General features: G+C 41.2%; 1 protein-coding gene across 1 annotated transcript in view; it reads left to right on the forward strand.

The window, feature by feature from the left end:
• The window catches only part of SLC12A8 (solute carrier family 12 member 8), a 132,163-nt gene extending 118,558 nt beyond the window's left edge, over positions 1 to 13,605 (forward strand). The window contains exons 10-13 of the mRNA XM_087861562.1: positions 1,697 to 1,791; positions 2,341 to 2,458; positions 9,450 to 9,510; positions 13,114 to 13,605. Of these exons, the coding sequence (XP_087717688.1) occupies positions 1,697 to 1,791; positions 2,341 to 2,458; positions 9,450 to 9,510; positions 13,114 to 13,276 (437 nt within the window). The 3' untranslated portion in view covers positions 13,277 to 13,605. The remainder of the gene's footprint in view (positions 1 to 1,696; positions 1,792 to 2,340; positions 2,459 to 9,449; positions 9,511 to 13,113) is intronic.
• Positions 13,606 to 17,652: the final 4,047 nt, after the last annotated feature.

The raw sequence follows: 17,652 nt of genomic DNA on the forward strand, positions 1-17,652 counted from the left end.
TGGTACTCACCACTTTTGTTCATATTCTACTGGTGAGAACTTAGTCACATGACCACACCTCACTGCAAAAGATTCTGGGAAATGTACTGTGACTGTGGTGTCTACTACAGGAACACACTATAGTAAATCAGATGAAAGTGGCCTGGACTAGCATGGAAGCGATGGAGGTGGTAAGGAGTGATCATATTGTGGATATATTTTGATTGTAGAATCAACAGAAATTACTGATGGAATAGATGTATGTGTGAGGAAAAGAGGGGTTAAGGATAAATCTTCGATAGTTGAGTGAATGGTGGTATTGCTTATTCAGATGAAGAAGACTTGAGGAGAATAGATTTCTGCTTTAGCCATGTTAAAGTTTGAGGTGCTTGTTAGCCAGGTAAGGGGAGATATTAAGAAGACAACGAGATATTCAAAACTTCAGTTCAAGGTAGAGGTTGGTGATGATGTAAACTTGGAACATTAGCATGTGGATAGTATTTAAAGCCATTGGGACTAGATGAAATCTCCTAGGAGTGAGTATATTTGGAAATAAGAAGAGTGCCAGGGACTAAATAAATGCTGGAATACTCCAGTATTTGGGAGTTAGAAGGGGGTGGTAAGCCAGCAAAGGAGACTGAGAAGGAGTGGCCAGTGAGACAGGAGGAAAACCAGGGGAGTAATGCATCCTAGAAACCAAGAGAAGAAAGTGTTTCAATAAAAAGAAAGAGATCACATGTGTCAGATGCTGTCTGAAAGGTCCAGTAGAATGAGGACTGTGAGTTGACCATTGGATTTAAAAAGTTTCAAGTCATGACAACCTTAGGAAGAGTAGTTTTAGTGGAGTGTTATATACAATCTTAAGAGTGGGCTGAGGAAATATGGGAGCTAGAGACTGTATAGGCAATTCTTTTGAGTTTTGCTATAAGGAAGATAAAGAAATAGGGCAGTAACTAAAGAGTGGACTGGGAAATATTTGTTTAGGTGGGAGAAATTACAGTGTATTTGTATTTGATGGTGATGATTCAATAAAGGGTGAAGAAATTGATGATGCAAAAGCAAAGCCCTTGAACAGGGCACAAGTGGAGGAATGTGCCTTAGGTAAGAGCTGGGACTGTTCATCCACTGTGAAAGGAGGAAAGGCAGAAGAGAGGGTACAGATCCAAGTAGATTTGTAGATTTGGTGATGAGAGAATATAAAAGCTCCATTTGAGAGGAGAAGCTGTAAATTTGTTACATCAGAGTAGGAGAATGAGTTGACTAGGTATAAGACTGCTGAGGAATGCTGAAGTATAGAAGCAGGTGAGACAAGAAGGGAATGCTGTTAGTCTTGGACCATAGAATCTTAGGTAGGTAAGAGGGTAGTGAAAAGAGGAGGTAGGTGATAGAAAGCAAAAACATGCTAGGGAAAATTGACTGAAGATTCCTTTGTAGGCTATGAATAGTTGGGGTGAGAGACAGCGGAGTAAATAAGAAAAAAAAAAAAAGAGGTGATAGGCAGAAGTAGATAGATTGAGATCATGATTTAGGAGGTGTAAAGTTACTAGTAAAGCAAGCCTTTAGTGTGGTCAAGGGAGTTAATGGTTGAGGTGAATGGGAATTGTTTTTTAGGCTGAGTTACAAATTTGGAGAAGAGGAATTCATAGGTATTTGCTCATAATAGAAAAGAATTTGGTAACAAATTGGTAACCAAGGATTTGGCTCATTTATTTTTTAGATTTCTTCCTAAAGTCTACACTCCAAGAACAAGATATCCAGAGACCAACTTCTTTCTACACCCACATGTGCAACCCCTGGGTCTCCCTGTTAGGGGTGAGTAACTTCATTTTTATCTCAATTGTCTTTGAGAAAGAATTCAGGTAGAGATATCCATCTCGGGGGCTGCATAGAGGAGAGGAGAAAGGAGGGTCTTAATAGGAGCTATGTGATTTAAAGGTGTTACATAGAATTTAGTTGAGACTACAAATGGCAAGATTATGTTTAATGAACCACTTATTTTAATCAGTGGTTTACATTAAAAATACTTAATCATCTGTGATAACCTCTGGGTCACTAAATTTCTAGCTATAGCAAATTAGCATAATTTCACTCTAATTTGTTTCTTCTAGGGAGAAGTAGGGCAAGAAGCTAGGGTAGAATATCTATTTATTGATAGTTTTGATTACAGGGTACTTTTGGGTGGGTGTCTTTCTCAAATATCTGCTTAAGTGAGGTTTTGAATTGTATGTGAACTTTATTCAGAATTTATAGTGATCAGAGGTTGATGAGAGGGACTACTGTTTCTTATGGCCCTGGCCTTGTGGCTTGCTTACCATGTGATAAACCATTAGATGACTTGCCCTTCCTACTCTGTTTCCACAGGCTTTTGGGTCTCTTCTTATCATGTTTGTGATCCAGTGGGTCTACACCCTCATTAACATGGGTGTTGCTGCCATTGTGTATTTCTACATTGGTCGGGCCAGTCCAGGGCTTCACCTTGGTAAGCAGCAGAGCCTTTGTGCCACCATCTTCCTTCCTCTCTTTTAGCATTCATTGAAAAAATGTATTTTGAGCACCTATTAAGTACCAACACTGACTCAGCTACAAATCCCATTTTCAAGTAGCTTATAGTCTAGGAGGAAAAATAAAACATGCACACAAATGGTAACAAATAAAAAATAATAACAACTTGTTGGTTGCCATAAGACATATGGCAGTAAAATTGATAACAACAATAGCGCAAGGCCCAGGAGGAAAGAAATGGAAATATACTGTTTTAGGTTTCTGATACTAATGTGAAATACTGTAATATCACTTAAAGGTAGACCATGATAAGTTAAAAAGGTAAACTACAAACCCTAAAGCAACCACTAAAATAATGCAACAAAGAAGTATAGCTAATAAGCCAGTAAAGAAGATAAAATTGAATTTAAAAAATACTCAAATCAAAATAGAGCAGGCAAAAAGACAATGATAATAAAGGACATATGAGACAAACAAAAAACAAATAGCAAGGTGGTTTATATAAACCTAACTATATCAATAAGCACACTAAATATAAATGGTCTAAACATTTCCAACTAAATGGTCTAAACACTGAGATTGTCAGATTGAATAAAAAAGCATGATCAAACTATATGCTGCCCACAAGAAATTTACTTTAAATATAAAGGCACAAATATATTAAGAGCAAAAGGGAGGGAAAAGATAATATCATAATAACATGAATCAAAACAAAACTGAAGTGATTATATTAATCACCAGACAAAATAGATTTCAGAGAACAGAATATTACCAGAGATAAAGAGGGTCATTTCAGAAAAATAAAGGGAAAAATTCATCAAGAGGACAAAAAAACCTTAACATTTATGCACTTAGAAACAGAGCTTTAATAACATGATGCGAAACCTGACGGAACTGCAAAAAGAAATAGAAAAGTTCATATAGACAGTCAGAGATTCCAATACCTCTCTCTCAATAATTGCTGAAGTAAGTAGGCATAAAATCAGTAAGGCTTTAGAAGACTTTAAGAACATTGTCAACACACCTGACCAAACTGATATTTATAGAACATTCCACCTAACAACAACAGAATATACATTCTTTTCAAGTATACATGAAACATTTACCAGGATAGACCATAGTCTAGGATTAAAAAACGTTTAATAAATTTTTAAAAAGTTTAATAAATTTTAAAAAGTTTTTTAAAAGGTTAAATAAATTTAAGAGCATTCAAGCAAATTCAAGAACAAAGTATGTTCCTTGACTAAGGGGGAGGTAAATTAGAAATAAGTAATAGAATGATATTCCAGTTATCAAAATATTTAGAAACGAAAGAACACTAAATAACACTAGATGACTAAGAACACTAAATAAAAGAAACTAAATAACTGATGACCCAAAGAAGACATAAAAAGTGGAACGACAAAGTATTTTGAACTGAGCAAAAATGAAAATGTAACATTTCAAAATTATGGGATGAAGCTAATTCAGTAGTTAGAAGGAAATTTATAGCATCGAATGAGTATATGAGAAAAGAAGACCAGGGAGGGCACGTATTGCATGGTGCACTGGGTGTTATACGCAACTAATGAATCATCGAACTTTACATCAAAAACCAGGGATGTACTGTATGGTTACTAACATAATACAATAAAAAAATATTAAAAAAAAAAAAGTTAGCAGGAGACAAACTGAGGGCTTCAGAGGGGGGTGGGGTGGGGGATTGGGATAGGCTGGTGATGGGTATTAAGGAGGGCACATATTGCATGGTGCACTGGGTGTTGTATGCAAATAATGAATCATGGAACATTGCATCAAAAACTGGAGATGTACTGTATGGTGACTAATATAAAAAAATAAAAATTAAAACAAAACAAAACAAAACAAAAAAGAAAAGAAGACCAGAAACCAACATTGCCCTGTATGTTAACTACCTAAAATTAAAAAAAAAAGGAAAAGAAGAAAGTTGTGAATTCAATGACCCCAGCTTCTAACTTAAGAAACTAGAGAAAGAAGATCAGATTAAACCCAAATAAGAAGAAAAAAGGAAAAAAATAAAGATCAAAGTAGAAATAAAAATTTTATATAGAGAGAATGCAATGAGACAAAAATCTGGTTATGCGAGATCAACGAAATTGACAAAACTCCAGCTAGACTGATCAGTATAAAAGGAGAGAAAGCACAAAACTACCAATACCAGGAGTGAGGGAGATGGTATTACTAGCATCTACAGATATTAAAAGTGAAACAAAGAAATATTATAAACAGCTATATGCCAATAAATTTGGCAACTGAGTTAAACTGGACAAATTCCTTGAAAGATGGAAATACCAAAGCTCACTCTAGAATATAGGGCTATTTAGGTAATCTAAATACCTTGTCATTAAATATCTGCCCACAGAGAAAACTCTAGGCCCAGATGGCTTCACTAATGCAAACTGCCAAATATTGAAGGAAGAAAGAATATTCATTCTATAGAAACTCTTTGGAAAACTCTACACCAATATCCCTCACGAATGTAGATGCGAAAAATCATAACAAAATTTTAACAAGTTGAATATAAAAATGTATAAATAAGATAATACATCATAACAAAATGGATGTACCCCAGAATTTGAGGTTAGTTTAAGTGTAATATTCACAAACTACAAGAGGAAAACTACAAACATTTCTGAGAAGAAATTAAAGAAATTAAAGAGGAAATTAAATAAATAAATAAGAGATCTACTGTGTTTTTGAATTGGAAGATTCAATATTCTTAATGTCAGTTCTCCCCAAATTGTTCTATAGATTCGACACAATCCCAGTCAAAATCTCAGCTGCCTTTTGCGGAGCAACTGGCAAGCAGACCCCAACAAAATACTTACATGGAAAAGCAAAAAACCTATAGTAGTCCAACCAGCTTTGTAAAAGGACAGAGTTGAACTTGCATTACCTGATTTTGAGACTGATTGTAAGGTAGAACAATTGAGATAGCATGGTATTGGCATCAAGATAGACAAATCAGTGGCAAAAATAGAGAGTCTAGAAAGTAGCCCCCACATGTACGGTCAGTTGATTATCAAAAGCGGTACAAAGGCAATTCAGTGGAAGAAAAGTCTTTTCAGCATATGATGCTGGAACAATTGGAAATCCGTATTCAAAAAATTAGCTTCAGTTGCATACATCATACAATATAAAAATAAAATGGATCATAGAACTAACCATAAAACCTAAAATTATAAAATTTCTACAATAAAATATAGGAAACTAACTGAATGAGGCAGATTTCTTAGATACAACACTCAATGCAGGAAGAGAGTTGATAAATTGGACTTCATCAAAATTAAGAATACTGATATTCCAAACATACTGGTAAAGAAATGCAAAGGTCAGGATGCCTGGGTGGCTCCGTCGGTTAAGCACTGCTTTCGGCTCAGGTCATGATCCAGGGTCCTGGGACTGAGCCCTGCATCGGGCTCCCTGCTCAGCGGGGAGCCTGCTTCTCCCTCTCCTGCTTCCCCTGCTTGTGCTTTCTCTTTATGTCAAATAAAGAAATAAAATCTTAAAAAAAGAGAAAGAAAGAAATGCAAAGGCAAGCCATAGACTGTGGGAAAATATTAGCAATTCACATATCTAATAAAGGACTTGTATCTAGAATACATAAAAACTCTCAAAATTCAATAATAAGGAAATGACAACAAAATGGGCAAAGATTTTAAATAGATTTCATCAAAGAACATAAATGGGTGGCAAATAAGCGCATGAAAAGATGCTCAACATGAGTGGTCATTAGGAAATGCAATTAAAATCACCCCATACTACTATACACCCATTAATATGACTAAAATTAAAAGTACTGACCATGTCACCTCTTGTTGAAGATATGGAGCAACTAGAAATATTATATACCACTGGTGGGAATGTAAATGATACGATCACCTTGTACAACAGTGTGACAGTTTATTATAAAGTTAAACAGGGGAGGTGGGTGGGGCGAGGGGTGAAATAGGTGATGGGGATGAAGGAGGGCACTTGTGATGAGCACATGGTGATGTATGGAAGTGCTGAATTACTATATTGTACACCTGAAACTAATATAACTAATATAATGCTAGCTATATTGGAATTAAAATTTAATAAATAAATCGATCGATCGGTAGACAAATAAACAAATAAATAAATAAATAAAGTTAAACATATACCTACTATATGAACCAGCTACTGGACTCCTAGTTTTTTACGCAAGAGAAATGGAAGCATATGGCCATAAAAAAGCATGCGCATGAATATTCATAGCAGCTTTATTTGTAAATAGCCCCAAACTGGAAACAACTCAAATGTCCCCCAACAGGTGACTCTATAAATGAATTGTAATATAGCCAAACAATGGAATACTACTCAGCAATAAAAAGAATGAACCTTTGTTTTAAAGAATGGACTGCTGATACATGCAGTCACATGTATGAATCTCAAAATAAAGTGGAAGAAACCAGACAAAAAGAGTACATGGTGCTGTATTTCATATATGTATAATTAATATATTTTATATATAATTTATATATAAGCCAGACAAAAAGAGTACATAGTATACTATTTCATAGATATATATGAAAATCTTAAAAAAAAGAGAGAAAGAAATGCATAGATAGATAGATAGATAGATAGATAGATAGATAGATATAATTACCAAAAATGCAAACTAATCTATAATGACAGTGGATCTGTGGTTGCCTTTGGATGGGGTTTGCGGGTGGGGGACGCGTTGGGGGAGGTCTTATGAAGCAGCTTGAGGAAGCTGTTAGAGGTGATGGAGGTGTTCATTATCTTGTTTGTGGTGATGGCTTCACAGTACCTACATGTGTCAACACTTGCCAGATTTTACAGTTTAAATACATGTAGTTTGTTCTAAAAATGTACTAACTTGTTTTAATTAGTAAGATTAAACACAGGGCAGAAATGGTAAGATAGACACACACAGACATGCTAGTCACAAAGGGAGAACTTTATACTGACAGATCCCTAGAAACAGGAGGCATGGCATACCACTCAGGGCCAAATGGGGAAGGACGAGGCTTGGTCAGGAGGCAGAAGAGGAAGAGAGGAGAGCATGGCCCAGAGCCATGACTGGAGTTTTAATGGGAAGGGATGGGCGAGGCAGGTAGGTAGCTGAACACGTTTAGGGTTGGATTGTTTGAATAATTTCGGTGGGCTCTGGGGTATAAGGGTGGTCACTAGCTATCTGGTACCTGGCCTTGGGGTGATTTAGGGCAGGGGAGTATTGGCTTGGTGTGTGGGAGTTTAACAAATAAGGTGATTGAGGATGAGGGCTCTGGACTTGTTGGTTTATACCCAAAGTATGCTCACATAGGAGTTGTTTGCTATCTCTAGAAATGAGCTCGCACCTCTAGGATTAAGGTCACAAATTCTGGAGTGTCAAGAATCTAGAAAGTAAGCAAACACAATCAGTACTCTGATTGTGTGTCTGTTACTCCTTAATAATAAAGCTGTTTAAAGAGTACAGTTGAGAGCCCTTTTCAAAAAGCAAAATTCTATGATGCCCCAATTTAAAATAAAACAATTAGTTTCAAGTTCTAACTAAATCAAACCATAACAATCCAGGCAAAATGAAAAGAAAAAAAAAAGTTCTTCAGAATTGGAAGAGTCTGATGTATAGTTTTGAAAGAAAAGCACATCAAACATTGTTAGTCCCATTTACATTAAAAATGATGCTTTAAAAAAGGTCATGCTAGGGAGAGGTCCTCCTATCAGCTAGTTTAAGGGGTAGAATATATTTTGATTAACATAAGGGTTACGTTAGGGATTGCTTCTGAATTTCTTAGAAATTAGTTTGATATTAAGAAATTTAAATATTTCCCAGAAATTTAGTCACAGGAAAATATGAAATAAAATTCCAGGCCAATCTACACCCAGAATTTAGATAATTTAGAATGTAAGAGATCACAAATGAGTAGGGTCAGTAAAATGTTTATGTTTATTTTCTTCCTTCCAACAGTATCAGAATATATTAGAAGCTTTCTCTTGCAATTGCAGATATTAATGCAAATCTAAAATTTGTCCCCCCTTTAACCACAAGAACCCTAAATGAAACTGAGGGAATATGTGTTATCAGTTACATCCTGTTGACATTAGCCAAGATTCTAACATAAGCCCCATAATGCTAATGTCCCGATTATATATTGAATACTATCTTAGCACCCAGTTTTCAACCAGCCATTTAGATACATACATACATACATACATACATACATACAAAATTTGAAGAAGCATTTTCTAAAACTACATTTGATTTGATTTCCTAAAGTTATATATAATTTATTATGTGAGATTTAAAAAAAAAAAAAACCACACCAAAGGAGGGATGGATTTAAAGAAAAAAAAGTTGATGAGTCCTATACTAATCAGTGAGTCCGATGTCAGGATATTTGGCCAGTATCTCGACAATCTCACTTCAAACTTCAGCTCTGACGTGGCTCTATATTGAGCTATGTGATTCACTTTACACCTACAGAAACATCCCAAGTGCCAGATCCTGTGCGTATTGTACTGTGAAGATTCCAAGATGAAAAAGACGTCCTTTCTATGCTTAAAGAGTGAATGGTCTCATAGGGGATTTTATAGCATGTATTTAACATATTATCAATTTGAATCTAACAGAAAAAAAATGATCAAAAATTTTTAGATTCCCGAGACTGAAGTTAGCAAATCCTCTGCTTTTTCCTCTATAGCACTGTATTTAGTATCTTTCTTGGGATTTTGGATTTTAGAAATTTTTGAAAGAAATTTTTGAAAACTACATATGGGTACAAAGTCCTTCGTAGGTTGGTATCAGAGTCTTACGGTAAATGAGGTTTAGTTAAACTGAGAAAGGAAAGAAAGCTTTTGTGCTAATTCTGTGTGTGTGTCAGGGAGTGTACATTCCCACTATTAAAGCCGGGCTTCTGGACCTAGAGCCTTTATTAATACTTACGTATCTGTTTTCCCTGCAGGATCAGCCTCCAGCTTCAGCTTCCTCAGGTGGATGAAGTCCCTTCTGATCCCCTCCTGCAGGTCCGTGCTACTCTGGGGCCGTGGGAGGTACTCAGGGTGTCCTGTCCCTGGCTAGGTTTAACTGAACTGTGGGTGGGAACCTGACACTTGACAACCTCGAGGACACTCAGACTGCTCCTCACTGCCTTCCGCCACCCAGCCCCCTCCCCGGTCTTAGCTCAGCAGAAGCTTCCTCTGGCTCCAGTCGTGCCTTCATATCCTCAGGAATCATAAATAGAGGCTTTTTCTGGAATCTGATTGCTGGGTGCTGAGTCAAGAGAGCTGCTGTCAGTGAGTTCCCAGTCTAAGACACACCAGCATCAATACACAGTCATACACAAGATTAAGGCCTCAAGGCTACTCCTATGCCATCTCAAATCAGAGGTGGTTGACGTGCTTGTATTGGTGAACGCGCAGAGGTCAAGTACAGAAACACAGCAGAGATTCTAGAGGATTTCTGTGGGCCCTCCATGTTCAGATACACAGGGAAAGGGAGAAGCAGGAGGAGGCCACATGGAGAAGGTAAGACTTTGGGAATGCTCTCGTCTCTTTCCTCTTCCTCCTCCACCCTTCCGGTACTGTTGCTTCCTCGACTTTGAAGGCCTCAGGACTCTGGAAAATCACTTCCCTCCCCTTTCAGTACCAGTGAGGAGCCAGGGCTGTGGGCTGGGAAAATCCAGGCAGGACCCAACCAAGTGTTTATTTGGTTTCATTTTGTTTGTTTCTGAAACTAGAGAAATCTAGGTGGCCTTTACCGATACACCTTCTGTGCCCTGACATTGCTGATGGATGATGGGAGCCTTTCCTACTGATTTCAGATGTAAATTCAGAATCCTTTTTTTTTTTTCTTTCCATTTTTCTTTATTGTGGTAAAATAGACATGTCATAAACCTTATTCTCTTAACCATTTTTTTATTTTAATTTTTTTTATAATCATTTTTTATTATGTTATGTTAGTCACCATACAGTATATCCTTAGTTTTTGATGTAGTGTTCCATGATTCATTATTTGCATATAACACCCAGTGCTCCGTGCAATACGTGCCCTCCTTCATACCCATCACCGGCCTATCCCAATCATTTTTTTAAAGTAGGCTCCACGTCCAGTGCCAGGCTTGAACTCACGACCCTGAGATCAAGACCTGAGCTGAAATCAAGAGTCAGACGCTTAACTAACTGAGCCACCCAGGCGCCCCCCCACCGTCTTAACCATTTCTAAGTGTACAGTTCAGTGGCATTAAGTACATTCACATCGTTGTGCAACCATCACCACCACCCATCTCCAGAACTCTCCATCTTGCAAAACAGAAAGTCTATACCCACTGAACAATAACTCCCCATTCCTCCCTCCTAAGAATCCTTTTAAAGACAACTCTTTGCAAGCACTACCAGTCTGTTTAAGTTGACAGAAGAAATGAAACCCTGGTGCTAGAGCCTAGGATGTTAAACCAGAAGGAGCAGGGGCTCTGGAAACTATCAGGGAGAGGGCTGGGAGGCGCTGGTGTGTGGGGAAGAACCCCTTTCCTCTGCCTGGATGTGGGGCTGTTGTCCTTTGTGCAGCTATAGGAGGGGGTGGATTGCCCCTAGGCCTCTCTTCCGGTCTGGGCCACCAGGTTGGGTGACTCAGGTCACAACACACCAGGCTTGATCTCTCCCCCCACCCCTGGTCCTGAGGGAAAGTAGAGGCTGGGTGGACGTAGATTGTGGAAGCCGCCTACAGAATCTGGAGCTGCGAGTGGTGTGTGGTTGAGAGTATCTGGCCTTATCTGATTCACAGGAACATTTTTAGGCATTTCTGGTTTTAAAGCCTATAAATGACCCTGGGAGGTCACTACTCCTTAAGTTGCACTCTGAATTCCAGGAATTTCACCTCTGAGGTCACCATAGTACTATGTAGAAAAAACAATGCCTTCGGAGGAGATTATTCTTAGAAAAGGATAGTGCTTTCGTTGTCATAGGACCCAGTGCACACTATTCATAGCTCTGTGGGCTTGTGAATTGGGTGGCGCAGGCCTCCACTAAGTCCCAACATCACACTTACTGGCCTCACGTGGTTACTGGGTGAGATCCTGTGATGGTTATTCAGGAGGGTGAAAGGACCAAGAAAGGGTGATTCACTTAAAAGTAGAAATTGCTGTTTCGTAGTTTTGAAGGACTGGTTCCCTCCCCCCCCTCCCCCCAACTATAGTCCCGGATGCTCTTCAAAACCAAAGAAGAATCATGTTGTAGAATCTGTTTGGGCAAAGCAATTGGGCTATGCTGTGTCTTCTGCCACACACACAATTCCCAGAGTTATGTGAAATGAAGCCTGACCTTGAGAGAGCTTTCTTTCCAGAAGTCCTAGCAATTGCCCAGGTGAGAATTCTTAGGCCGTTCTCGTCTAAAAATGAAGCATAGTGTTTCTCTGAACTCAGAAGAATACAACGGTTTCACCTTAAAAAAAGAAAAAACAAGCATTAACAAAAATAATGCATTGGCAAAAACACTTTATGTGGACCGAATGTCACCTCTTAAGCTTACTTCTCGAAGAGTCAACCTTTATAGAAGTTCACTCGTTTCTCAGAAAACCTCCATCTATCTCCTTTAGGTATGTTCTCAGCCGGTGGCTGCCGGCCTTCGTCCTGTGATCTAAACTTCTGTAACAGCACATTTTGCCAGAGGCAACTGGAGCTTTCTACTGAGGTTCCACAAGTTTAGAACGTTGGATTGCTACCTTTTTAAGATAATTGTCAAGCATATTCTTTAAAGAATCAAACATTACTACTCGCAAAGTAGATGATTCTTTCTGAGTAAAATTTTAAGGAGGAAATCCAAGCCTGCGGTATGATTTAAGGCCCTGCCACAGGCTGAGGGAACTGAGGGGACCTGGAAAGATGAGGAAATAAGGCAGGGTAGGTGAAGGGCTGGCCCGGGGCCGTGAGGCTGCTTAGGGGCTGGGCAGAGACTATCCATCTTCCGATGCCGGGCTCGCCGTTCCTTACTGCCTCCCGCCTCTAGCACTTTCCTCTTGTCTCCCAGACATTTTTCTTTGCTGGTTTATTCTAACTCCAACTGTACGTCGACACTTCAGGCGACAATGGAATCCACATCGGGATGTGCTTTTTGTCTTCAGGCCAGTTTAGTGTCAAAAGCCTCTGCGGTTCCCCTCGTAGCTGCTTCCTCTGTAAACCTCAGCCCCGGAAATCATTCTTCATTCAATGTTCTTTCCAAAGAACCAAAGAGAAAACTTCTCTTTCTACTCTTCCCAGTTTTCCAGCCTCTCCATTCCATTATTTCATTTGACAAGAAAGCAAAGGAAAGCTATAGAGCCCCAACGTGACACCGTTGGGGAGGTTATCTTGGCGGTTGTCGCCTATGGGGTGGGCACAGCTTTATATGTCTCTACTGAAGAGAAGTAAATATCACTCCCCTTATTTTGATACTTATTTTTTATAGTTTGGGCTCGTGAGCTATTATACCTATAGTGTTCCCCAGTTATCTGATTTAAATACATGGTCAGTACGAGGGACAAGGTAATAAGCACGCTGACGCTCGTACGCAGCTGTACTCTACCCGGAGCACTCAGCTCCGCTGCTTCGCGCTTTGTCTTTCGTTCCGACCGCCTCTGTGTTTCTCTCACCCAAGGAGCTTGAGGTCTCCCCGAGAGCAGATAATTTTGGCGCCGTCCCTGGCTAGGGTTGACATGGAGATGACTCAGCTCACCCAGGAGAACGCAGACTTCGCCGCTCGGGATCGCTACCACCACTCCTCCCCCGTGAGTCGGGAACAGCTGATGGCTCAGTACTGACAACCGAGTGCTCCTTAGCAGGCGGCCCGAGGACGCTGCCCTCTTGGAGCCGTCCAGGGCACAAAGGATCCAAACCCCAGAACCTTCATGATGCTGGTTCTCCTCAGTAAGAACCCAGAGACCTGTCCCCCCTGCTGGTCTGGACAATGGAAATCTGCATTCTGGTCTGGAGCACCCGTCTCGCCAGGGTCACCACCGGAATGGCTCCGGCCCCCGCAACACGCGCCCAGTCTGGAGAGCTCCACACGGACAGCGAGACCTGCAGGTGTGGAGAATCAGACCAGGTTGCTTGTTCTGCAGGCCGCAATAAATGGTTCTTTTAAATTTTATTGTATTATTTATTTTTTGAATAAATAATACACTCACATGGTTCTAAACCCCAGAGGATAATCATATATATATATATATTGTGGAAATTCCCCCTCCCATCCTTGTTCCCCATACGTTCATCCCCTGCCCCAGAGGTAACCACTGTTCTTATGTACACTTCCAGCATTTCTTTATGAATAGACAAGTAAATGGGAATGTGGGTTCCTATTACTCCCTTTTTATACACACAAGGTAGTGTATTATACATGTGTTCTGCACCTTGCTTTTCCCCTTGGAGACATTTCCATATCAATACATACACAGTTTCCTCATAATTTTTCATTGTATGAAAAATGGTATAATTTATTTCATCAGTTCCACAATGATGACATTTGGATCGTTTCCAATGTTTTGCTATTATAATCAGTTCTGCAGTGAATAATCTTGTACATATGTACAAGCCTAAAGTCTATCCATAGGATAAATTCCCAGAAGCGGAATTGCAAGATCAAAGGGCACATGCATTTGCAAGCTATTATTGTTTAGGGAAAGTCTTTGTAATTAAAAAGTTAAATTACCGTGAAAAACGTAATGGTGACTCATGTTCTCAAAAGCTTTTGTGGGCCCCAGCTCTGTGGACACCTTTGCAGCTGTTTTACGGCAGGAACGCCTGAGGGGACAGGACTATGTGGATTCCTCGATGAGCTCAGGGTGGCGTTCATCACAAGCCTGCCGCTTCCCCTGGTAAGGTGAGCACCTGGCCCAGAGCTGGTGGTTTCCCCGCTGAGCCAGAGGGAAGTACCATGGGATCCGTTCTGACCCCTTTCTTCTGTCCTAGTCGTTTTTAAGCTGGTGCGCGGAGACTCACCTGGGAGGCTCGTTAAAAGTGCAGATTTCTGTACCTCATCCATAGATTTTTTATTCAGTAGGTTTGGGGGCAAGTCCTGGACTTAACTTTTTTTTCTTTTTTTAAGATTTTATTTATTTATTTGAAAGAGAGAGAGCAAAAGAGAGCACGAGCAGGGGGCAGGGAGAGGGAGAAGCAGACTCAATCCCAGGATCCTGGGATCATGACCTGAGCCAAAGGCAGACGCTTAACTGACTGAGCCCCCCAGGTGGCCCTGGACTTGACATCTTTAATGAGCGCTTCAGTGATTCCACGCAGGCCATCGTTGGGCCTCATGTTGAGGAATGCTGGGCTGCTGGATAGAATAGGCTAAAAGCCAGTGGGATGGGAAGGTCATGATGAGGGGCCAGTTGGATCTCATTCTCTCCTAGGAAATGAGGTCAAGTTTACGATTACTGCTTATGCACCATTTGAGTTAAGCATCAGGCTTCCAAACATCGTTAGGAACAACTTAAAGCAAACTCAGCAGGCATGTGGGAAATAGTCACAACATAAAGTGACTGTTTTCATGAAGGCCAAGGTTGGTGATCTCTGAGGGCCCTTTTCAAGAAGAAACTGCTCTAAGTTTCTGAAATATATCCTCACTCTTGTGGAGGCCACACGTCCAAGGTCAGCGTCACTGAAATCAAGGTGTTAGCGGGCCTGTGCTCCCTCTGGGGGCTCTGATTGCTGGGGAGAATTCTATGCTTGCCTTCTCCAGCTTCTGGGGGCTGTGGGCAGTCTTTGCCCTGTGGCCACATCACTCCCATCTTCATGGCCAACATCTTCAAATTTCTCTGCTCCACCATCATCCCCCCGTCCTCTACGTGTGTGATGCCAGCCTCTGCCTCACTTATAAGGATGCGTGTGATTGCATTTCGGGTCCACACACAATCCAGGATACATCATCGCAAGAGCCTGAAGGATTGGGATGCGGCTATCGTTTAGGGTACCACTTTTCAGCCTACCACAGAAGCCTTTAATGATTCTGCATTTTGCTCTTTTGAATTCTGCACAAGCTAAAAAAAAGCAACCCCTCTGAAAAACGATGGTACTGAGTTTGAAAACCATACACAGAAGATTCAAGTATCCAGGATAAGAACTTGCCCAACATGACTAATGTTACAGAAAAGAATAAGGAGAATGGGGTAAAGAATTCCAGCATTCCAATCAGTGTTGGGGATACCTGAGTGAATAGCTCACAGTCTAGCATGGGAGGCAGGTACTAAACACACCGAATAATCTAATTAGGTCCAAAAATCTTGTGTTTAACCGAATCATACTGTGTAAATAGTAACAGTAACCAGTACGGCAGTCATCAGATCTTAGCCTGGGATCCCCGGGAAGCACAAGGGTAGGTGCAACTGCTTTCCTGAAGGTGCACCCAGGGAAGCAGGAGCGAGCGAAAATGGGAGTGAAGCAGGGAGGGAGGGTGGCCATCGACTTAACAACCGCTTAGTATCAGGAGCAGCTGGACGCTTCATCTCGAAGGACCCTTCTGCGAGCCCGTAGGGATACCTGTATCTCAAGACCTTCTTCCAGAAGGAGGAAAGGATGAAAATTCATCCTCTGGTTTTTGTTTCCCACAGTCAAAGGTTAGCTGTGAGACATAAACCACCTCCCCACCTCGCCGCCGTCCACACTCGTGATTTGCACTATGTGAGTACCTACCAAGTTCTGCAGCAAGTAGCACCCTGTGTGCGTGAAATTGGCTGGAGCCCAGCAGAACTGGTCCCTGCAGTGGTGGCTGAGATGGAACAGGTGGCCTTGGCCCCAGGGACAGGTGGGACAGAGAGGATCCAAGATGGCGCATAAGAGATGTTGTATACAACTTGTATAAGGACAAAGGTCAGTCGTGAGTACAGAAAAATGAGACATAGATATCACTGGATCATTCAGACAGAGTTTACTTAGCTAAAGGATGTTCAAAACTGTCAGCACGGTCAGGATATATGGCAGGGAGACTAGGACATTTTCTAAAATAGACAGAGGGGAAGATTCGGGCCTAAAGATTTTTACCAAGGAGTACACAGTTGTAGATGAGAATGTGTGAATGAGTGAGGGTCATGTCAGACCTTCTAGAACCGTGAATGTCTCCCTTCAGGCTGTGTGGTCTATGGATTAATCTATCTAATGATCTATCACTCCTCCATCCATCTATCCACCTACCTACTCACCTGTTGATCTAGTCATTTATCCACCCATCCACCGACCCATCCACGGCTGGAGCCACGGTGTACATGCCCAAGACCAGCCCACCTGAGCCAGGTACACCTCACCAATCTCACAGCTTTATAATGCGAAAATATGATCACAGGCCATTCAGACAGAAATGAACTCAGCCACCAACCTCAAACTTTCGGGTGAATACAAGCCAATCCTAGAGCATTCCTGAGTGCAGGGCTAGGAACCAGAATAGGGGTCAGTTCTCAGATGTCTCTGGGAGTCATGCTAATAAGACGTCTGACCTACACAGCAGAGTATGTCCCGCACGAACAATTATAAATCAGCGCGGAAGTTTGCGGTTCGGGATTCCATCTTCCTTCCTCCCCTCCAGGATTCTGACTGAGGGAGTATATTTAAGGATGGGAAACAGTGTGCCAATTTATGTATTAATACCCACAAAGCCTCAAATATTGACCATCTGGCCCTTTATGGAAGAAGTTTCGTGAGCAGAGAGTGTAAGAGCTGTAGTGGGGAAGGCAGCTGAGGTCAGAGGTTGAAGTAAGGCCCGTAGTGTCTGACTTCTGAATCTAAGAATTCAGTTCTCCCAAAGACCCTTGCATGAGGAGCTGGAATCAAGAGGAACCGTGACCAGCTAGTCTTATCACCCAGTGACAGATGAGCAGAGATCATACGGTGCCCACACATTGCCTTTCAAACCTGGGCCCTGTTCCCCAATGAAACGTGGCCCCACATTTGACCACTCAGATTGGCCTCCCGCTCCCACAGGGAGGAGCAAATATAGGATGCCAGTGGGGTGGGGGCCGAAGTGGTGTGGCGGGGAGAGCGTGGGTGGTAGCTCCATCCTCTCCATGGGCAGAGGAGGAAAGTGAGGAGAATTGAAGGGACCCCAGCAGCAGTAAGAGCAGTGACAGAGGCAGACACAGGGGCTGTGGAGGGGCAGAGAAGCCCTAAGCGACTCTGATAGCAGTCACAGAGGGCTCCCTGGAAGGGGAGA

Source organism: Ursus americanus, chromosome 4 (assembly GCF_024610735.1).
Source record: "Ursus americanus isolate L20-20 chromosome 4, mUrsAme1.1.p, whole genome shotgun sequence".
Lineage (NCBI taxonomy): Eukaryota > Metazoa > Chordata > Mammalia > Carnivora > Ursidae > Ursus > Ursus americanus.